The 24847-nt window shown below is 35.4% G+C and overlaps 1 protein-coding gene across 1 annotated transcript in view; it reads right to left on the bottom strand.

Annotated features, from left to right (window-relative positions):
* LOC107687923 (piezo-type mechanosensitive ion channel component 2-like) overlaps positions 1-24847 on the bottom strand; it is a 91512-nt gene that overhangs the window by 19598 nt on the left and 47067 nt on the right. Inside the window, 19 exon segments of the mRNA XM_016485412.1 lie at positions 493-612; positions 3132-3235; positions 6228-6290; positions 6521-6645; positions 7278-7367; positions 8952-9096; positions 9359-9461; positions 10256-10499; positions 13439-13604; positions 14601-14702; positions 15952-16156; positions 16400-16600; positions 17585-17710; positions 17878-18054; positions 18128-18288; positions 19969-20207; positions 23553-23594; positions 24176-24349; positions 24537-24685. Coding sequence (XP_016340898.1) covers positions 493-612; positions 3132-3235; positions 6228-6290; positions 6521-6645; positions 7278-7367; positions 8952-9096; positions 9359-9461; positions 10256-10499; positions 13439-13604; positions 14601-14702; positions 15952-16156; positions 16400-16600; positions 17585-17710; positions 17878-18054; positions 18128-18288; positions 19969-20207; positions 23553-23594; positions 24176-24349; positions 24537-24685 — 2736 coding nt within the window.

Raw genomic sequence — 24847 nt, forward strand, 5'->3', positions numbered from 1 at the left:
TCCAAAAGAGGACGATATCTGCTTCGTCATGCCTGGATCTGATCCGTGCTGGTCGCTGAGGAAATACATCAACTTCGCTCTGTCGATCGCCGGATCGGCTTTCACTGTGGACGAAGAGGAGCCCAGCCCGGGGTCGTCACATGTGGTTGCCGCAAGCCCGCCGGATGCTCCTTCGTCAAATCCGCCAGCCGCGCCGTTCTCAAGCCCGCCGGCTGTTCCTCACTCTATTTCCGTCACATGCTTGAGGTATTCGGCCAATCACAACGCACTGGATAGCTGGCCAATCAGAGCACACCTCGCTTTTCAGAACGATGAGCTTTGTAAAAATCGATGCGTTTCAGAAAGGCGGGGCATAGAGGAGAAACAATAATGTACAGTATGTGGAAAATAATGTGTTTTTGGAACTTTAAACCGCATAAACACATTTCATTACACCAAATACACAAAATAATGTTATTTTTAGCAACATCATATGACCCCTTTAAAGGCTGCCATACCTTCTTTCTTGTCTTTTCTACGTCTGCGGCCGTATCGCTTCCAGAAATGACGCCTCCCTTTGCCTCTTTCTTTCAGGGCTGCTTTAGAGTCAGCAATCCAGGTGTGGTACACAAACTACAGAGCATCAATTTGAATTAATTTATTAATGCAGTGTTTAAATATAGTGTTGCACGTGGATGTCAACACATAAACATGTCGCACATTCAGCCATTTCAGGAAGCCAGTTGAAATTTAACTCATGATTCAAATTTGCCCACAACACACATACATTGCATTTTTGTTTTAGACCATGAATTTGTATTTTAACCCCTGAGAAGGCTGAATTTGACTGAAACTGGATAAACAAGCACATCCACCACACAATACCCACACTGAATACAAACAACTGTTTTCCATACAAATTTTCCAAATCTTTGAGTTGTATATACATTTATATTGAGGTGTATTTATTCAGTTATTGGACTGAGTTCTTTGAATCCAGGTTACACAAGAAAATGGAAAGACAGTAAATGTTTTCTGCTCCACTAATATCAGAATGATTCACACTCAGTGTGAATGCTGAGTGTAAAATGGTTTGATGTTTTTTTTTTGTGGTCATTTCTCAAATACAGTGGAGCAAATCACATCATTTACAAGCAAATAAAAAAACCTTTAAAGTAAATAAACAGAAAAGACACAACGAAATTACTTAAAATAAAAGTACCGTCCCAAAAAAACACGACATGAAACAATGAAAAACACTCCGAAATCATTTCCATTCCATGCATCCTTGAAGGAGTTATATTTTACCATTTCATATTTTTACAAATTACACAATTGGAACAACATGGAATGGAAATCTTACAATAAAACACCATCAACAAACACAGAGATGGAAACACAGATGACACGTTCCCCGCGGTGGTACCTTGGCCGCCCTGATTAAATACTGCAGAACAGTTTTGGGCAGTTTAATGACAGATCTGGGTAAAGCCACGAGGGCCGAAGCAAACTTTCTGATCGCTTGCTGAGAGGAGAAAAACCAGGAGAAAATCACAGCATCAGTGTCCTGAAGCCCTTCAGACAGTTACAGCACTATACGACACAACACATGAACAAAAACAGATGGATAAACCAACGCAACAGATGCTCTGGGAAACAACATTGTGAAATGTTGGAATTATTTTAAGAGAAGAAGATGCACAAATGATGGATGTTGGTATTTGATTGGTTTTTGACCAAAGTTGTAAATAACGATTATTAGAGTATGTTTTGCAAGAAAGTATTTCTACTTCAAAATTTCACATTTAATTCAATGTGTTACTGGCAACTTCTTTGTTTACTAACAATGTCTGAGTGAAAATTGTTTCTACACCATTTTTTTTTTTCAGTGTAGGAAAGAAAAATCACAAATGAAATCTCTTTAATATTTCAACGGTTCCTCCTAAACAGCAATGAGATTAAACGGAGATCAACAGGAGACTTTGATCAGCTGAAGTCTCCAGCTTCTCAGATGTTTCTCCTGAGAAAAAGACCCCAGTAATCTCATGTGTCTCCTCTAGAGTTTCAGAAGAGATCTCAACAGTGGCTCAATGTGCTCAGATTTGTGAAGATATAACGCCTGCTATCAAAAGTCAGAGATCTCAACATGAACTTTTCTCATCAAATGACCTGAGCTCATTCATTTGTAGCTCTATGCTCTTACTGATGACAACTATTGACTCTATTTGTGTTTATTTTAAATTTTAGGCAAAACATCTGTGACAATGCCCATTTTTCAATCAAGTTCTGTCCTACAGTTTTTCCCCACTGAATTTTATTTTTTACTCTGATGTAAAATGGTGTTTGCAAACATTGTTTCATCTTTACTACATCAGGGCAACATCTGAGCAATAACAATTTCCTCTAGGAGAAACTTCTTAACTCTATATAAAACCTACAGTATCACATTTGATATGCAAATTTCTAAGTAATGTAAAATATTTGCTAAAAAAACCCCTCACACAATCTACTCCATGCGTATTGGAGCCATAAAGCTCTTTTAGTGTAATTGTACAAACGATCACCTTCAGCTCGAGCTTCACGTGTCTTTTGCGGTCAAATCTTTACTGATTTTTATAAAGTAAACATAAGAATAACTTTGATATTGTTAGCGATTTTTCAAGATGAACACTTTACAATTTACTTGATTCTCCATAAAAGTCATGTTAAAACTTGAGTCTCAAATTGATCATCAGGCTTTTGAGGAACGTTTATTTGTTCATCTCTCAGTCATCATTGTATTGCTTTATATATTTTGAAAAGACAGAGTTTTGATCAAAGCATTTAAATATCATCTTACTAAGACATATTGGGAGATATAGAATGACAACTGATATTTACATCATTAAGTAAGTAGTCTGTTATACTGTTATAAAGATCTCATTAATTTACAAGCACCAGAATTTCATACTTTTTGCTTTTTGTCCATATAAATATCAGCATCTGCACCAAATGACATATTTTTGATCCATATTCTCACTATATCATACAGTAAAAGCCTGATGTATCAAAAACATACAAAACAGAAAACACATATGCAAACTTGTGAAGTTAGAAGTTTAAACAAGTTTGACTCCAGAGAAGTTCAATCCGACCAGCAGCGGTTCACTCACCTGGAAGGCTGATCTCTTGGGCTGTTCTTCATCTTTCTTCTCCTCCTCTTCCTCCTCCTCTTCACTGTCAGTTTCAAACAGGTAATAATCACCACTTCTAACCACTGAGAGAGGAACGGAGGAGAGCGTTGAGCAAGAACAAGGACATCAAATCGGAACAAGAGAATAACACGTTTTTGATTATTCATATATGTGACCATGGAGCACAAAAGCAGTCTTAAGTCGCTGGGGTATATTTGTAGCAATAGTCAAAAATACATTGTATGGGTCAAAATTATAGATTTTTCTTTTATGCCAAAAAATCATTAGGATATTAAGTAAAGATCATGTTCCATGAAGATATTTTGTAAATTTCCTACCGTAAATATATCAAAACTTAATTTTTGATTAGTAATATGCATTGCTAAGAACTTAATTTGGACAACTTTAAAGGCGATTTTCTCAATATTTAGATTTTTTTGCACCCTCAGATTCCAGATTTTCAGATAGTTGAATCTCTGCCAAATATTGTCCTATCCTAACAAACCATACAGCAATGGAAAGATTATTTATCAGCTTTCAGATGATGTATAAATGTCAATTTCGAAAAATTGACACTTAAGACTGGTTTTGTGGTCCAGGGTCATATATATAAATAAAATGAAGGCTGAAAACATTTTGAAAGTTTTTGCACATCCCTACACAGCACCTGAGAAAATCCCAATGAATCTTGTGACCAAACTTACCTGAATCTCTAAATCTAAAAAAAACAACAACAGTTAAACTAAGTTCATAAGGCATAACAGATTTCTAAAGCAGTACCACAACAAACAAACAATAAAACTGTAGAAGATTAAATCGTGCATTTCCCATTTTATGCTTTTTTTATACTACAGTATTTCAATAAAACAGCAATTATCAAAAAACGAAAACAACAAAATGAAAATAAAACTACACTCATTTTGTATCTCTAGTTGGGTTAGTTTGTTATCTGACAGCTCAGAAACAGTGTGCAGTGTGTGTGCAGTTTCACAATCGCATAGAAAAACAGGATTTGGAGAAGGAAACTGCCTTGTGTCCTTGAACAGAAGAGCTGCAATGGAGGGGGAGGACAGGGAGGATGCTGGGAAAACATTTCAACACTTATTTGAGGGCCTGAGATTTACAAAACCAAATTACGGCCCTAAAAATCTCCAAAAAAGATCACATTTTCTATAGTGATTAGTGTCTCTCATTAAAAAAAAAAAACCTACAATGGTGATACCATGGTTTTCAGACATGGTACCACAGTAATACCATGGCTTTTTGGACAGGATCATGATAATAATACTATGGTAGTCTTTGCAGTACATGTAAATACCATAGTAAATGAATATGGCAACCATATTCAATCATATACCATGGTATTACCGTCTGATACAATCACTGTACCATGGTACCACCACAGTATGTTTGTGTATGGCAGGTTTTCCTTAATAGTCAGTATTCTAATCACTATATAAAACAGATATTGATGTTTAAAGAAGGTTTACAGTCAGATCTTATGTGCTTCAGTATCACGCTGATAACTGAGATCAGCTCATCAAAGAAGACAAAGTAAATACCATCTCACTCATTTCACACCGTAGAGTTTGACGGTATTTCTTTTGCTTTTTGATGCTTTTCTGTTGAGCACTTTCTTTTCTGATAAGGAGATAAAGAGAGGGACCATAAACATCTCGTTTATAAAGTTATTTCACCCAAAAATGAACATTTACTGACCCTCTAGTAACTCAAACGATTCTTCCCCCTGGAACCCTATGAAAGTTGATTTGGCAAAGTTTTCCAGCTTACTGAAGAATTATTTTGCCTTGTAATCTGCGTATTATTCTGTTTATTCCGCTGTTCAAATGATCAGGGTCGGTAAGATGTTTTTAAAGTTTGTGAAAGAAGTCTCTCTTGCTTACTGAGGCTTCATTTATTTGAATAAAAATATAGTAAAAACAGTATAAAATTGTGGAATATTATTACAATTTAAAAGAACTGTTTTCTATTTGAATATAATTTAAAATATAATTTATTCCTGTCATGTCAAAGCTGAATTTTCAGAATGTTGAAAATAGTCGTGCTGCTTCATATTTTTGTGGAAACCATGATACATTTTTTTTTTTTTTCAGGATTCTTTGATGAACAGAAAGTTCAAAGATGCAGCATTTATTTGAAATAGAAATCATTTGTAACATTATAAATGTCTTTGCTATCACTTTTGATCAATTTAATGCACCCTTTCTGAATAAAAGTATTAATTTTGTAAAAAAAAAAAAAAAACATAAAACATTGACTTTCATTGCAAAAAAAAGAGCACCATGAACATTCTGCTAAATAACTCCTTAAAACATTCCATTGAAGAAAAAAAACAAACAAACAGCATTTTCATTTATGGATGAATTACTCTTATAAAACCAAAGCTGCTCACATTGATTCTTATATTATATTATTATATGGTATAAATCTCTCTCTCTTTTCTACGACAGTGTTTCTAGAGGACTTTAATAAGCAGAGTGATTCTCTACTGTACGTCTCCGTTCACCTGCTCATACACTCTTAAAAATGCTGGGTTGTTTCAACACAACTTTGGGTCAAATATGGACTAACCCAGCTGTTGGGTTCAAATTTAAAATTAAATTTTTAACCCAAAAGTTGGGTTTGTCCATATTTGACCCAAAGTTGGGTTGAAACAACCCAGCATTTTTAAGAGTGTACGGTCACATGACAACAAACCAGAACATCCAGACATTCAGCTTTTCCTCCAGCAGCTGTATAGATCTATTTAAGGCATCAAATCAATGTCATTTTTAGAATAATTCAGAATAGAATAAGTCATAATTTAGTTTTACACTTTAAAAGATCAAGGAACATGTGATTCCTGATGAAATGCCTGCTTTAAAGTATCTACCACTGGTACTTAATACTGTTTGTACATTCATAAGGCAGACGGCCTTAAATAGATGTAGAAAAGTCTGAGGTCTGGATGGAGTCTGACAGTCTGACGGAGCCCAGGAGCAGTATGGGAATCCTCTGACTTCTGGTCAAGGACACAAGGATCAGTGAGATCAGAGGAAGGTATGAGGAACCTACTGGACGCATGGTCAACCCAAGGCCTCCACCACTGCTTTTTTTGCACCTTGTTTTTCTTTCTCTCTGCAAATGAAATGTCAGAGTGTTAATGAAAGCACGTCAGAGGTGACGGTGATATTGGAAATGAAACCTTTTCCTGGTTGCTTTATGGAAAATGTGAATAATATGCAGTTAAATACATACATATAAGAACGCTAAACATGTTTTTTTTACTGTTCTGTTGGTGAAGTTCCTAAGAAAGGACACTATTTTATCACTATTACACTCTCCTACTGTCGAGATCTACATCATACCATCATCATCATCGTTGTCGTCGGGCTGGATGAGTTTCTGCTCGTCTCCAGACTCCTGAGCCATACTGAGCATCTTCTCCTTTCCTCTCTTGAACTTCTGCTGTCGCGTCTTAATATGATCCATCCTAAATGAATGCATTCATGGTAGTGAGAGAAATCATTCACAGCACACATAATAATAATCCAATTAAATATCCCATGTCCATTGTTGTAATATATGCTACTGTTTAAAAGTCTGGGATGTTTTAATGTAAAAAGAAGTCTCTTCTGCTCATCAAGCCTTGATCATAAATACAGTAAGAACAGTAATATTGTGAAAAATTATCCTAATTTAAAATAACTGTTTTCTATTGTAATATATTGTCAAATGTAATGTATTCCTGTGATCAAAGCTGAATTTTCAGCATCATTACTCCAGTCTTCAGTGTCACATGATCTTCAGAAATCATTCTAATATGCTGATTTGTTGCTCAAGAAACATTTCTGATTATTTTCAATATTGAAAACATTTTAAACATTTTTTTCAGGATTCTTTGATGAACAGAAAGCTCAAAAGAACAGCATTTATTTGAAATAGAATCTTTTGTTACATTATAAATATTTTTACTGTCACTTTTGATAAATTTAATGCATTCTTGCTGAATAAAAGTGTTAGTTAAAAAAACTACACTACACTATTTCACATAACTCATGAAATCAAGAAACACTAAAGACAAATACAAAGATCACGGCACATGAATGAAAGGATGTTTCTCACTGTCTCTTCAGCTGCTCCATGGATCTCTTCTCCTCCTCCAGACGAGCTCTCACAGCCTTCACAATGCTGGCCTGAAACAGCTCTGCTCCTCTGACAGACAGACAGACAATACTCAACTATATTGGACTGGACTGATATTTAGACTCACTCTACTACATGCTATAAATGACACATTTATGTTCTTAGTCCATACTTAAAAATCAAGTGTTCTTATATTTGAAATATAATGAAGCTTTTTTCTGCTGTGGAATAAAAATATAAAAAAGTTTTTTGCAAGTTGCATTTTTTTTACTTCCAATTTCTGACTTTTTTCCTTTAGAATTCTGAGGTTACATCTCATAATTTCGACCCTTTTTTCTCTCCGAATTCTGAGTTTACATCTCGCATTTCATACTTTTTTCTAAGAATTGTTTACATCTCACAATTCAGACTTTTCTTAAAACAGTTTATATCTCACAATTCTGATGTCTTTTTCTCACAATTGCGAGTTTATATCTTGTAATTCTGAATTTACATTCCACAATTCTGACTTTATTTCTCAGAATTCTGGGAGAACATCTGGCAATTCCAACATTTTTCCTCACAATGGCAAGGTTTTAATCTCCCAATTCTGACATTTTTTCTCAGAATTATAAGGAAAAAAGTCTGAATTGTGAGATAAAAAGACAAGGCAGAAATAAGTTTCCATAGAAATGTTCTTCAAACTGCAAATATAAAATTATCCCTCAAACAAAAACTTAAAGGGGTCATCGGATGCCCATTTATCACAAGTTTATATGATTCTTTAGGGTCTTAATGAAAAGTCTGTAACATAGTTTGGTTAAAATTTCTCAATGGTAGTGTAAAAAACACCTTTTTTACCCTGTCAAAAACAGCTCTTTTCAGAGCAAGCCGTTTTGTAGCATTTTCCTTTAAATGTTAATGAGCTCTGCTGACCCCACCCCTCTCTTCTGAGCCGCTCTCTGAGGAACTGTTTACTTTAGCCGCATTCATCGTGAAACTTGCTAATTAGCACATTATTAGGAAAGGCGATTTGCAAAGATTCATTAAAGGGGTCATATGATGCGATTTCAATTTTTCCTTTCTCTTTGGAGTGTTACAAGCTCTTGGTGCATAAAGAAGATCTGTAAAGTTGCAAAGACTAAAGTCTCAAATCCAAAGAGATATTCTTTATAAAAGTTAAGAGTCAACCACGCCTACCTAAAACGCCTCGTTCTAACACGCCCCCACATGTCTACGTCACGATGTGGGAAGATTTGCATAACGCTGCCCAAATGTTCACGCAAAGAAAGAAGGCGTAACTTTTATTCTCGCTGTCGTATTGTTGTTGCCGCCGCCACCATGTCATGAAGGCGCTGTGTTTCATTGTGAAAGCGAAACTACTTTGGTTGGCCTTCCAAAAGAGGACGATCGCTACTGTCAATCAAACTATCGTGGGAGGGGCCTGTCTGTGTGTGCATCTGAGATCGGCTCGATTTGAGAAAGGGGTAAAGATTTTAGTAGATAAAAAAAAAACACTGGGTGGATTTTTATCATTATAGGGTGGTTGTGTACACACACTGCCAACACACATTTCAGTTTAAACGACTTGTAAAAGTGCATGTAGCATCGGATGACCCCTTTAAAAGTAAACATGAAAACCAATCTGTGTAAACGTATGTAAACATGTGGTACCGAGATGCGAGAATCTGTCCGGCGCGGATGTCTGCGACCACATGCAGGAAGTAGTAGCTCATGAAAACGCGTCTCTGCAGCAGGAGGAACGTGAAGCAGATGCTGTCCCAGATGATTCCGGCCTCGTCCTTCGGCACTTCACATTCTTTTACGGACACGCCTGAAGACACACGAAAAACATTTAAAGTCATCAGATATTTTTATATTGAAATATATTTGTAATAAATAGTTTGTGGACAGCACTTCGGTTCATCGCAATGCACCACCTTTTTTTGTGAAAGACAGATGCTCTGGTGTCTTTGAAAGCACACAAATAGGCTGCCTACTTTTTTTCAATTCACAATATGTGTATATAACATAACAAAGATTAGAAACCAGAATGTTGGCGAAATGCAACCCTTCTTTACCTTCTAGAGCTTTGTATTCTTTTATGGTGCAGGAAAGACTGAGCAGCTGAACCAACCAGCAGCTATTCTTCACCAAATGCTTGATATAACCACACGCCAAAATCTGTGAAAAAATGAAGAAAAAAACCTGCATGTTATTTACTCATCTTTTAATTTATTACTTCACTCATTTTCTCTGCTTATGCATTTATTAGCCCCTTCAAGAGATTAAAATAATTAATCATGATTAATCTTAATAGTTTTAATAGTTAACACAATAAATCCTAAATATTTAATTCACTGCAATTTGCCTCCAAATATGTTTCTTGCTTTCATAATTTTAAAGAATTTGATTCCCATTTTAACTAAATAAAATAAAGACATTTCATTGATGTAATTTTGTTTATTAAATACTACATAATATGTAACAAAGATGCTTCATTGAAGTCACATTTTTATTTTATTCAACTTTACTAAAACACTACTTCATATGATAATTAAATGCTACTGTGCATGTAGAGTATGTAAAATAATTAATCATGATTAGTCATGATTTTTGGTAGCTGACGTGATTAATATTTAAATATTTAAATTTGCCTCCAAATATGCTTATTGCTTTCAAAATGTAGCGCAGTCAACTTTAAAGCATGATTCATGTTTAAACAAAAAAAAATAATATATAATATGTAATTAAAAATGTTTTACTGATGTCATTTTTTTTTATTCACCGATATTAAAACTTCATATGATAATTAGATGCTAAATGTAGTGTACATACTGTAAAAAAAAAAAAAAAAAAAAAAAAAAAAGAATAAAATATGCTGACTTCGGATGTTCTTATTATTTATCTACACAATAAATAAATAAATAACTGAAAACTGTAAATGTATGCATTTCTTTAAGGTATTGGACACTCACAGCAAACACGTTCTTCATTGTGATGACGAAAACATTGTAAGCTATGAGGAAATCCCAGTAACGGAGGATCTTCTTGATTGGCTTGAGCAAGAGATCGCCACCGAAGAGCAGAAAGTAAAAACACGCCACCAGGTAACCCATGCAGAAGATGCTGATCCGAGTTGTGCCCGTGATGAAGATGATGGTCAGGACGAACCAGAACAGGTAGCTAAACATGATCACCTTCAGCATGTCCAGGTACGACCTGAGAGAAGGAAATAACATTAACATGAGAGCAACCTTTAACTGACATCTGTCTAATTATCTCTCCAAACGTGATGCACTGACACTACATTTCTCAGCTGATGCCGATAGCCGGTTATTCAGAATAAACTATTTGACTTACAGTAATTAAAAACCCAGCATTGGAGAAAGTATTTTAACAGTTACTAAAACATTTTATATGACGATTATATGACAAATGTAGAGCATATAAAATAAAGGCTTTAAAGGGGTCATATGATGCGATTTCAAGTTTGCCTTTCTCTTTGGAGTGTTACAAGCTGTTTGTGAATAGATAAGAGCCCTAAAGTTGCAAAGACTAAAGTCTCAAACCCAAAGAGGGTTATATTCTTTATAAAAGTTAAGATTCATCCACGCCTTCCTAAAGCGCCACGTTTAAACACGCCCCCACATGTTTACGTCACTGTGTGGGAAGATTTGCATAACACCGGCCAAATCTTCACGCAAAGAAAGAAGGCGTAACTTTGATTCTCGCTGTAGTATTGTTGCCGCCACCGCCATGTCTAGAGTCACTGTGTGTTTCGTTATGAAAGCGAAACTACTTTGTTTGGTCTTCCAAAAGAGGACACAACTAGAAATCAGTGGTTAAGTTGTATTTACAACACTGTTCCAGAACACTTCAACCCAAATATTCAGATGTGTGCAACGCAATTTACGGAGGACGAGAACTGTTTCCTGGGAGAGTAGACTACAATGCCGGTGTTCTGACAAATAATGCTGACTCACAGCCTGTAAGTACGTTTTCATATTTAAAGAATTTGCCACTGATGATTCAAACGTGAGTTTTGGGCAGTGTAGAGTAGCACTTGTTGTTTGTCATTTCTCCGATCACAAATGCAGACATGGTTTTATGTTTACGCAGCGCGATGCAACGCAACGCGTAAAAAGACAGTATAAGTCATTATAATCCGTAATTATGTCCCCACTGGATGCAACAAATGCCTCGTTTATAATGGGTTTTATTGGTTTTGTCTCGTCGCTCCGGCCGGGACACGGCATCACAATATGGTAGAAGCATAACATTTCCGTCACATGCTTGAGGTTTTCGGCCAATCACAACGTACTGGATAGCTGGCCAATCAGAGCACACCTCGCTTTTCAGACCGATGAGCTTTGTAAAAATCGACGCGTTTTAGAAAGGCGGGGCATAGAGGAGAAACAATAATGTACAGTATGTGGAAAAGAATGTGTTTTTTTAACTTTAAACCGCATAAACACATTTCATTACACACAAATACACGTTCTTTTTTAGCAACGTCATATGACAACTTTACATAAATATAAATATAAAAAATATAAATATAAAATAATGTACAATGTTTAAGTATTTATCGGCATTATGATTGAAAATAAAACATCATTAATAAAATATTGTAATAAGTTAATTAGTTAAATAAAACTAGCAGAGAAGAAAACATTTTAACAGTGAAAAAATGACACACTTGATTTTTAAGTGCACAACAGAAGTATGCAAATGTGAATGCAGCCATCATTTATTTAAATGTTCTGCTTCATTTCCTATATAGTATCAGACATTCTGACAGGCATAATTATAATGAGCGGATCGATACCCGGAGCGATTCCTTCACATGTATATGGACGCGCTGCTTATTTTCTTGCACGCTAACAGCTCACACATGCTTTGAAATGCACTTTAGACCCGCCACTCCAAAGGTTAAAGTACATCCTCCTGGCTTCACGGCTGGACGCTGTGTTTAGCCACAGGCCTGTGCTAAGAGCTCTGATGAAAAGCTGAGATGTTGTGATATGGACCTGCATTGATGGACCACAACAAGCAGCAGCTTCCTCCCCTAAAATCAATCACCTTGTAGATAAAAGATCAGTCCGTACTTAAAAGCTACTTATTGGGTTAGAGCTCAGACAGAGAGAGAAAAGAGAGCGTGTGATGGTGCCTTATGGATTTTTCCCTTCTTTCTGCAATATGATCTGTGGAAATTCTTGGAAAGAGAAGGAGAAAGAGGATCACGTACAGTAGAGTGACTGACATTCAAAGACCTAAATAAACTGCTCCTCAACCCAGTCATCAGAAAATACAGAGGCGTTCACACTGACAGCAGCAGGCAGCGACAAGCAACCAGAAGAAGGGCTTTTTCAAAAAGACTGCTGATCTGAGATGACAGAGTTTGCTGATGTGACAATGTTTCATAAGACATTTATGAAAAAAATATTTACATATTTACTTGTTTATTTGATTTATTTATACTTTGTCTGAAAGAGAAAATGTAAATTTTCTAAGTTGCATTTGATTATTTCAAATAAAACAACATTGGAAAGTATGTATTTACTTTATTCATTTAACTTGATTTATTTATCCAAGTTGCATTTGATCAGTCTAATTGAAATATCTGAAATGTATTTATTTACTTACTTGATTTATTTATCCTTTATTTATTTTTCATTCTGTCTGAAGGAGAATTTTTTAATTAGTTAAGTTGCATTTGATTATTCCAATTAAAACAATATCTGAAAAAATTGTTATTTACTTATTTACATACTGTACTTACTGTACATATGTTCTTGATTTATTTGTCCTTTATTCTTTTTTCTGTCTGAAAGAGGAAATTTGCAAAGTTGCATCTGATTATTCGGTAATCAACAGCTAGCCTAAAACACCTAAAAATTAAATAAAAATAATAATTATTATTGTTGTTGTTGCTGTTAATTAATTATTATATTATACAACTTTTATAATCTAATCTATTTTAATCTAACTGGCTTTGAATTGAGACTCGCTTCAAGATTCCCCACTGATCCACTGAAACATTATTAATCAATTGTAGTTTTTCCACAAGTTTTAACCTGCTAAAAATCCACAGTTCTCTGATGACATATCAGTGTTCAATCATGAAGCTGTAAGTTAAGCATGTGTGTTGTGTGTACCTGCAGTGAATGAAGTCCGGTACAGGGTTGTGAACGCTGAAGGACGCTGCGTCCAGGTCTCGGCAGATCTCTACGTTATCTCCCGCCATCAGACGAACGGCCGCTTTGTTTTCGTCTTCAAACACCTGCCTCTGCAGCGACGCACACAGCAGCAGCATGAAATCATCTACATCAGACAGAGGAGAGAGGAAACCAATTTAAGGGTCAACATGGAGGACCAAGAGGCTGGTGGTATTTTTGCATGTCTACTGACTGCTGAAGGCAGTCACACACCGTCTGATACATTCGCAAAAAAAATATTGGATGGCTTCACACAATTCATTTATTTTTTTTTACTATTTTTCTTAAAATAAAATAAAATAAAAAATAAAATGTTTTCAATTTAATTAATAACTCTTAAGACAATGTGTTGACTGCTACAGTGCAATGTGTTTTCTGCATTATGGCTAAAAATAAAATATAACTAAAATAAAACAATGTAAAACAACAAAATATTGTGATAATTTAATAAACTAACTGAAAAAGACATTATTTATTACTTTTAGACATGACATGATATGACATAAAATAAAATAGAATAAAATAAAATAAAATAACTCCTAAGATGTATTGATTGTGGCAGTTCAAGTCATTTTCTGTATTATGGTTCAAAAATAAAATAGAACTAAAATAAAAAAATGTAAACCATACTAAATACAATAATGTTATAATTTAACTATAAGCAATTTTCTGTATTATGGCTGAAAATGAAATAACACTAAAACAAAAAATGTAAACCATAATAAATCAAATATTGTAATAATTTAATAAACTAACAAAAAATGACTTAATTTAATACTTTCAGACAGATATACATTCGTATCTTGTCTGTCAGAGACTGACGCTGTGATTCCCTGCGGTCAATTTCATATTTACCCGCTCTCTAAATGTCACGTTAAAAAATAGAAATGTGGTCGGTCAGTTTGCATGTGGGTCAGAAAAACCTGGACCGAAATGGACCAGACCTTATACTGACGGTCAAAAGTCTGACCCTGCAAGTCTAAGAGGACTGATTAAGTTTGACCACCGTTTCATGTTCACATCTCCTGCTGAGCAGAACAACCTCTAATGTTAAATGGCAACACATATAAGCAATGCTGAATATTTCTGAGGAAGAACTCACAGACGAGGAACAAGGAGTTGGGTTGAGTGTGGAAATCAGGAAGGAAAAGCCATTTAATGATGTCAGAATCCATCATGGATTCAGAAAACCTCCAGGGATAATCTAGAAAGACAAGCTTAGAGAAATAAACATTCTAGATCACTGGAAAAACGCAAAACTCATACAAACATACAGATGTTATGATATGCCAGAAGTAAATATACTTGCATTTCAGTCACTCCACAGACGTTTCAATCAGAATGTTCAGTACTATTTTTCAAAGTCAGATGTGCTTCACATGATCTGTCACTGCACAATGATGTCACACATATCCAAGTCTTGTACATGTATTTGCATGCTTTGAAAAAACTATACTTTTTACTTTTACAATTTTATTTAGTCTAGCTGATCAACAATATGGTTCTGTAAGCAAGCATATAATTTAAACAAAAAAATCAATAAAAAACAGCATGTATAAACCCTTTAAGACATTTTATGAACTCTGAGGTTATACGATGTGTTTCTGTAGAAGTCAATATGACAAAAAGTGGCTTTAGAAGTCAATATTGTATGTTTTAATTGTATACCACTTGTCTTAAACCTACCATAAAGGTGCTGTATGTTTTCTGACTGTACTAAAGCACAAAATACCATGATATATTGGCAGATATTAAGGAAACATGCTACGTTCACATATGTTTCTCCAAAAATTCTGCCCACTGCCATTTTACCCAATAGTATTTTGAAACCCCGGGTTGCCAGTTGGCGGAAAACACAGCCATGAAAGCCAGCAAATGAACTGGGTCAGAGATCGCTAATTCTACCCGACCCAAAAAGCCTCAGCATCGAAATAAAAAGCTCTATGTCCAGAGGCATATTAAGAGGCGGATAAATTAACATATCAGCTTACAGTGTAAGACTCATCACCTTCTGTTGTCACTCGTGCTTCGCCCCTGTTGCATGTCCTCAACCTGGCAACCCGAGTGAGCGTCAGGTCTGAGGAGGAGGGAGCAGGAGAAAAGACTTTCTCCAGTATTTTGTATTTGGACTGCAGTACCCATTTCAGCTGCTAGCTGTGGCCTAATAGAAGGTTGCAAGTTCGATTCTCAGTACCGGCAGGAAATATCGGTGGGGAGAGTGAATGAACACCTTCAATCCACCTTCAATTCCCACGACTGAGGTGCCTTTGAGCAATTGCTACCCAAGCTCTGCAGCACAAATGGCTGCCCACTGCTCCGGGTGTGTGTCCACACATTACTTTCAACATTTTTGAGTACTTTTTACACCCCTGAGTTTCTGCATCAATATCACTGAGAAAATGGGAATCTGTGATTAATAAGTAAGACATGTGAAAAGGCATAAAGTAACATACCTTTACAAGCAGACGGTGGGATTCCAATGCAGATGAAATACTGGAAGGTGATCATGCAGGCCAGGAAGCAGCAGTATTTGGGCCAGATCTCAGCGATGGCTTTCCTCCGGCGTCTGTACATCACCACAGCCAGAGCCAAACCGTGCAGCATGGAGTAGAAATCCATCCGCTGACCCATCACATTGATTGCCAACAGGAAGCACACCTGCCACCACACCGGAACAAGATAGAACGATAAAGAGATTGATAGAACGAACGATAGAACGAACGATAGGATAGATAGATAGATAGATAGATAGATAGATAGATAGACAGACAGATAGACAGATAAATAGATAGATAGATAGATAGATAGATAGATAGACAGAACGATAGAACGATAGATAGATAGATAGATAGATAGATAGATAGAAAGAAAGAAAGAAAGAAAGAAAGAAATGAAATGCACCTCTAAACCAAACTTATAGAAGAAGTAGTTGATGAAGTATTTGGCGCAGTTGATGATGCTGTTGTCGAGGTGTTGCCGGGTGATGTCGTGAAAGATGGTCCGAGAGGGAGGAGGAGAGAGTTTGTTTCTCAGACGGAAAAACTCCTGATGTCTGTAAATGGTGACTTCAAATGCCAAGATGGCCAACATCAACAAGTTATTCTGAGAAAGAAAGAGAAGAGCGAGAAGATGAATGTAAACGAGCTCTGTACATCAGAAAGTCAATCACTTCATCAATGAAATGCTTCATTCAGAAAAGAAAGACTCTCCACCTCAAGAGGATACATTAAATAATACATGTGCTTTTGGATTTGTTTTATACTTACTGTATTTGCCAATTGTGCCAACTTGCTACTAAAATATGGGATGATTAACTACAACTAAAACCCTGATTTGTGTGATTTTCTAGCAATAAACATTAAAGCTGCAGTCTGTCTCTGTTTGAAACCTGCATGTGTGGGCTTTCAGTCAACACACCAGTGTGTCTTTTCTGTTTGAAACAAGATTATTTTTCTTACCCCATTGGCAGATTATTTTGCTTGTTTCAAGCAAAAACTCACTTAATTTTGACTTGTTTTTTCTGAAAACAAGACAATAATTTTTACTTGTCTAGAAAATCCTTCTTGATGTAAGAATTTTTAGATATTTTGGCTGGAAACAAGACAAAAGACCTAAACTAGAAAAGCATTTTTTGCAGTGAAACTCCCTGTCGCCGATCCATCGTGCAATGTGAACACAGCAGCAACTGAATGCTACCCCAGATAATCACGCAGTGTGAAAACAACGGCGATCCGACGAGTTTGAAAATCACGCAGTGTGAACTCGGCATTACCGTTGTGAATCGGGCTAAGGTAAGGAGATTTGAACACTGATCGTATATGTACTTGCCCAATAATTGATTTTGTATAATTTTTCACCAAAAAAAAAAAGTTACGGAATGCAGCTTTAAATTTATGTAATCTTAGACGGTATTAAATATTATAATAGGGCATAATAGGTAATAATAGGTATACTTGTAGGCATAATAATAATAGGTTGCACATTTAGCATAAAACATGAAGTTGGCACTCAGTAGAGGCTAGTTTGGTGCCATACATTATTAAGAAAACTCATATTTCCCAGAAAATATTGATCATGTCTCCTCACCCTCAGGTTGGGCAGTACAGGTTCTTCAAACTTCTCCAGGCCGACCCAGTTTGCAGGATCCACGGGCTTCCGGTACAGTAGAGAATGATTCATGTCCATCATTTGCTCTTCTGTGTAGTTGGATGGCTACAGAGACCACAATCACATGATTAAACACAAGAACCAGCAAATCTGCTCTTCTGATACAGCCGAACTAAATATGGATGGGCTTGAAATGACAAGCGTTTTTCATTAAATGTAAACGAATCCCATCTGAATAACGACAAACTCATTTGATGAGTAAAGAAACCCACCATAGTACAAATACTTGAGTAGTTGCTGGGTTCGATGGTCTCTAGCTGATAAAACAACTTGCAGATGATGATGACACACGTCCACATGGTGCAAACGCTAGAAGCGAGAACTCGAAACTGCTTATACGGCAGTGCAAACGCCCATGAGATCAAAAACACATAGTTCAGGAGCGAGACCTGCAAGAGACACACGTGAGAAACAGAAACACCTTCAGATTACTGTACCATAACCTCAAGTGTGAGCTTCTACCTCTTTGACAGACAGCAGGACGATGTAAGTGGACACGATTTTGATGATGTGCATCTCCAGCAGCCACCAGATGAAGAGCTTCAGCTTATGGAAGTACTCCAGGAACTTGAGGAACAGGACCGTGAGCCGGTCCACCACCAAATGCCATTTATTCTTAAGGTCTGAAACAGAAGTGAGGAGAGATCTGACACCTGAAGCTTGATTTCTTTGGTTTACATGTTATGAACACAAGAGACACAATCTAAGACCAAAATACTAAACAGACTGTATCTGAGACAAAATACAGTAAAGTCACTAAGTACTTTAACGTTGAACAGACACATACAGTGGGTACGGAAAGTATTCAGACCCCCTTCAATTTTTTCACTCTTTGTTATATTGCAGCCATTTGCTAAAATCATTTAAGTTAATTTTTTTCCTCATTAATGTACACACAGCACCCCATATTGACAGAAAAACACAGAATCGTTGACATTTTTGCAGATTTATTAAAAAAGAAAAACTGAAATATCACATGGTCCTAAGTATTCAGACCCTTTGCTCAGTATTTAGTAGAAGCACCCTTTTGATCTAATACAGCCATGAGTCTTTTTGGGAAAGATGCAACAAGTTTTTCCGTACCCACTGTATAAATGCATTTAAAAAATGAAGAAAAATGTGAACTGCAGAACTATCCAATAGTTTCATGCTTCAGAGGATTTGAAATCAATTGAATGTAATGCTCTCTTTACTGGATTAACAATGTTTTATATTGTATATTGTATATGCTTGGTGTAAAACACACACACAAAAAAATGTATATTTAAAATATATATACTGTATATATACTGTATATGCACACACCTATAAGCCTCTAAGTAAGATTTTTTCTTTGAAATGAGGTTCAGTAATTTCACTTTTATGGTAATGAAAGGGTTATTAGTCCGTTATTGGTTGTCTTAATTAAAAAAAAAAATTCAAGTGTTCAATGTTATTTTCATAGGAGCCTGAAATCATTAAGTAAATAAACATATAAATATATATGCATGGGTCAAAGATGAAAAAGGGTTTAATCATAAAAACAATAAGTGTAATACTGCTTTAAATTGTTGTTGTTTTTCCCCCCCAAAAATGAAAAAGTTTGTTTCTGAGCAAAAAATAAATATCATACATTTTCCCCTGATTTACAGAAGAGACCCACTAAAATGTCATTCAGTGTAACAATCTTGTCAGGCATATTTACAACAAAAATCAATTTGTGACATATTAAAAGACTAATTACTTTCACCCCAAATACTAATTAGTTGCAATTTTACATTTTTAAAATTTGCCACTATCCTAGGTTTTGCCCATTTGTCAGTAAGAATTTTTTTACTCATTTAAAACAGAATAAAATTTAATATGCTCCCTTATTCTTTTATATGTTTTAATATGTACACGTCAGAATAAGCAGGTTGTTTTAATTTTTACATAAATATTGTGTTACACTGAATGACAATGTAACATTATTTCACCCAAATTTTGACATTTTATCCTCCAAAAACTTATTTGAAACCTTTAAAGTGGACACTTTACTTACATTTAATGTGCTTTCTATGGACATAAAATCACTTTTGTACATTTCTTTTGATGCGGACATCTTACTGTCTTTGACCCACATACATATTAGAACAACTGTATACAGAATAAAAGATAATAAGAAATGTGTAAAACTGATATATAAATGTAAACTACACTAGACTACAGCAGGATAAAATCCATACAGGACCATGTAAAACCATACATAAGTATAGAAAAGATATACTGTGCTGGAATGAATAAACGAAACTACCCAATACCAGACTTAGACTGGACTGCAGTACCTGAGCTCTGTTCTGAGGGCAGTTCAGGATCTGTGGCGGCGCTGAACTGCTGAATGTCCTCCTGACTGGACAGATGAGCTGAATGGATGGACAGAGACTCTTTCTTCTTCTCCTCGTCCACACAGTCCACAACCAGCACCTCGTTCATGGACTCCTTCTCCTTCTCCTCCTTCAGCAGCGGCTCTGGAGACATGCTCTTCATCGTCAGATCGGCCAGACTCCCATCAGGATGAGCCAGTCTGCAGATCAGGAAGATTGCATTAGGAGAGGAAGCATCATTTACATTATTATATATGTGACATATGAGTGACTCTTCAAATAGAGGCGCTTTTGACTTCTTCAAAGCTTGAAAAACTTCTGTACACCATCTAAGTTTAAAACATTTATCACATGTCCTGGAATAAAGATCTGATCTTATGACCAAAAAGTTGGATTTGCATGCTAATAGAACACGTCTGCTGTACATTTGTTTTGAATTAATACAAGTAAATGCATTGTTTCTTCTTTAATTAAAAATGTTCGAATACTAACCAGTTTGGTAATGATTCCAAATAAAGACTAAAAAGGATTTAAAAATTAAAATGCATCTGCTCGTCAAACTATCACTCTGCTTTTCATTTCCATCATGAAAAAAAAACTTTATAAAAATGTAATAATAAAATGCTTGCTATGAGAGCAATAGCAATATGCTAGAGATTATTTAAAAATATATTTATATTAATAATCTAAAAATTTAAATATATTTCTGCTCCTCAAACTATCACTCTGCTTTTATTTTCCATTGTGAAATTTTTTTTAGAAAAATGTAATAAAATACTTGGCATGTCAGTAATGACAGCACTATGAGAAAAAAACAAAACAAACTATTTGTAATGAAAAAGCAAATTGTACCTATGAATACCAAGTAAATTATTTTATTGATTAAAAAAAAAAATGCATTTAATTTAATTTAATTTAATTTGATTCAATTTAATTTTTAATTTTATTCAAAAAGTTCTTAAGAAAATGTAGGGGGATTGTAAAGAAAATAAAGAAATTCTGGCGAATTCAACATTCTGACACTCATAACATTTTGAATAAATTAAAGAACCACAGTGAAACTAGAATTAAAACTAGAAATTTTTGTCTTTAAAATCTGAGAAAAGTTCCTCTAAATGATGAATCACCCATATTTTCGCTGAACTTACATCACATGCTGCTCAGTTTGGGTTATAAAACGCAGTTATTTAAATGTTAGTGCCTTGAATCAGGATTCCACAGGCAGGGTTTGGGTGGAAAACATGGATGCCGTGTGCATTAGATCCGTAAGGAACAAGCCGGATTGCATAATTATTGTAAAGAAGCAATGCATGTGTCTGCCATACGTGAATCATGTGACTGAAAAACCAAACCAAAACAAACAAATATTTCAGCAGTCAGATTTTAGTGGCAATGGCCTCTTCCAGATGGTCTCGCTGCTATGAAGGGTTTAAACGCTCGCATGATGAGGTTTCATGTCAAATACCACACTTACTTGCTCTGAGGAGAAGAGATTTTTTGCTTGAGGCTGTTGAAGCAATTTACAGAATGGAAATATACGAAATCAAAGCAATGAAAAGTTTCACACAATTGAACATTACTGTAAGGTGAGACAGAGAAAGAGGGACAGAGAGATTCTTTGAGGAGGAGAGGACGTGCATTTCAGAGACATGCTGAGGAATTTGATTCAATTTAATTTTTAATTTTATTCAAAAAGTTCTTAAGAAAATGTAGGGGGATTGTAAAGAAAATAAAGAAATTCTGGCGAATTCAACATTCTGACACTCATAACATTTTGAATAAATTAAAGAACCACAGTGAAACTAGAATTAAAACTAGAAATTTTTGTCTTTAAAATCTGAGAAAAGTTCCTCTAAATGATGAATCACCCATATTTTCGCTGAACTTACATCACATGCTGCTCAGTTTGGGTTATAAAACGCAGTTATTTAAATGTTAGTGCCTTGAATCAGGATTCCACAGGCAGGGTTTGGGTGGAAAACATGGATGCCGTGTGCATTAGATCCGTAAGGAACAAGCCGGATTGCATAATTATTGTAAAGAAGCAATGCATGTGTCTGCCATACGTGAATCATGTGACTGAAAAACCAAACCAAAACAAACAAATATTTCAGCAGTCAGATTTTAGTGGCAATGGCCTCTTCCAGATGGTCTCGCTGCTATGAAGGGTTTAAACGCTCGCATGATGAGGTTTCATGTCAAATACCACACTTACTTGCTCTGAGGAGAAGAGATTTTTTGCTTGAGGCTGTTGAAGCAATTTACAGAATGGAAATATACGAAATCAAAGCAATGAAAAGTTTCACACAATTGAACATTACTGTAAGGTGAGACAGAGAAAGAGGGACAGAGAGATTCTTTGAGGAGGAGAGGACGTGCATTTCAGAGACATGCTGAGGAGATTCATTCCCTGTCAGAGTCTGAGAGCAGGACTATCGTCAGGATATACCGGCTCAAGTAGGACTTTCTGGGATGCATTTGAGCAGGCAGAGGTTTAAAGTCAACATGAAATCAAAACCGACCCTATTTCGTTTTTTAATACGCATTTGTGGCCATAAATGTTATTCAAAAACAAACATACAAAAAAAAAAGTATAAAAATGATCAAAGTAAATAACGCAGACAACCTCTGAAATAACTTTTGGCCAGTGTTGTTACTGTTAAATAAATCTAAAACTATATATTTTTTTAAATAAAATAAAATAAATATTAGATGAAAGACAAAAAAAAACAAAACAAAAAAAAAACAACTAAAACAGAAAAAGAGAATGCATTAAAGCTAAACAGAAATATCAAAAACCAAAACTAAGAAAAAAGAACAACTACATTCCAATTAAAACTACATTAAATTAAACTGAAAACTAATTCAAAATGTTAATATATGCTATAATAGTATAGAAATAATACTAAAATAACACTGTTATCGGCTAATGTCACTGACCCTATTCAGGTTATTAGTTAAAATGAACAAACAGTCAAACATTTATTTAGTTAATATTTTAGGCTCTTGTTGAAGGTAAAGCAGCCTTTCTAAAATCTTACCAATAGTTAACGCAGCCTTTTAGTGCCTTTGAAATGTAATAAAGACACAGCCTTCCATTTCCCAATGAAAATGAATATTCAATGAGGGCAAAAAATAATTTTGTCAACTTTTTATTTTATTAATCAGGACCTGATTTACATACACACACATTTGTCACTCATTGAACATTTGTTTTGATTGGGGGAAAAAAACATCAGATTATGGAAATAAAACTGTTTTGAATGCATTTTCATGTTGACTTTCTGTAACATTTAAAGCAAACGTTTGAGTTCTGGACAGGAAACCAAGTCAGTGGAAAAAGACGCATAGATTGACTTTATACATTTTTTGATCTATCCAGGAATCTAGCGGGCCGTTAAAAAAAGTGACATCATTAAGAGAGCAAAGAGTGTACTGACAAACAGGAGTAAGTGAGAAGAAAGAGGGATTATGGGAAATCAGGGAAAAGGTGAACATTGGTTGTTTTTTCCATGGATGCCAGAGAAAGACAAGCAGTCACCCACCTATCCACGATCAGATAGATACGACCACTGACTTTAGTATAGCTGTGAGGTGAGGGACGGCAGGGGAAAGACGGGAGCACATTATCGGTTAAAATAAGAAATGGATTTGCATGATGATGATTGGCAGCATTTAAGATGACACTGCTGCAGATTCAACAGAGAGAAACCAATCATGAAAGAAGCTAGTGAGAAATGAAGCATTAAGATCAACAAACAAACAAAACAAACCCCTTTATTACAAGTAAAAAATTGCTACTAATTTTCTGTTTACAATTCATAATTAAAGCAATGCAACACAAGAGATAATGATCAACAAACAATTATTATAAAATATTTGTATTGATGTTTAATAATAATAATTATTATTACGCAAAATAACAACAACAACAATAATAATAATTATTATAATTATTTATTGATTTATTTTTTATTATTATAATTATTTCACTAAGAAAATAGTTGATTTGAGATGTGGTTACAGTTATGCATTTGTGTTACGACATCAAATGTGACTCGTTTAATCAGATTTCAGATATTATGACACATGACCTCACCTAAAATGACATCACACATCCACACTTCCTGGTAGCATCAGCTGTGACTAGCGGGAAAGCGTCTCTCACCTGTAAATGGTGCTCTGCTCTTTGCTGATGACGGCTTTGAGATCGGTGAGCTGCAGGAAGCGGTCATGGAAGTAATGCAGGTGCAGGATGCAGACCAGCAGGAAGGACGTGGGGATGAAGATACGGGTGAACAACTCAGAGAGGCTGTACTTCTCCAGACCGATGTCCCCCAGTCTGAGAGAGCAACAGAGAATCATGACTTAAAACACTTTTATTTTGGTCAGAGTCGAAGGCAACACCAATATGCTTTGTGCCTCAAATATAAGGTTCTGTTAGGATGCTGACTCAACAAACAGCTCACTACGGTATGGTTTGTGGTAAGTCCACCTGATCAAACATATTTAGGATGTTCAAAACTCACGCTTTTTCTGACATGCCCGTCATACTGGACCAGGTATTGATGGCGTTCTCAAACTGACAGGTGTAGATTAGGATGAGCACAAGCATGGTGTAAACCACCACAGACATCCAGAAGTACTTCAGGATCCTGCGCCACCACTCATAATGCACCTGAGGAGAACAACACTGTCTGTCAAAGACCGTTAAAGGAAAAGTTCACACAAAAATGTAAGTTCTGTCATAATTTATATGTAATATTTCTCAATTTTATCATAATATTTTTGGTTATATATCTCATTTATATCGTTTATCATTCATATATATATATATATA

Source organism: Sinocyclocheilus anshuiensis, unplaced genomic scaffold (genome assembly GCF_001515605.1).
Source record: "Sinocyclocheilus anshuiensis isolate Anshui unplaced genomic scaffold, SAMN03320099.WGS_v1.1 scaffold293, whole genome shotgun sequence".
Lineage (NCBI taxonomy): Eukaryota > Metazoa > Chordata > Actinopteri > Cypriniformes > Cyprinidae > Sinocyclocheilus > Sinocyclocheilus anshuiensis.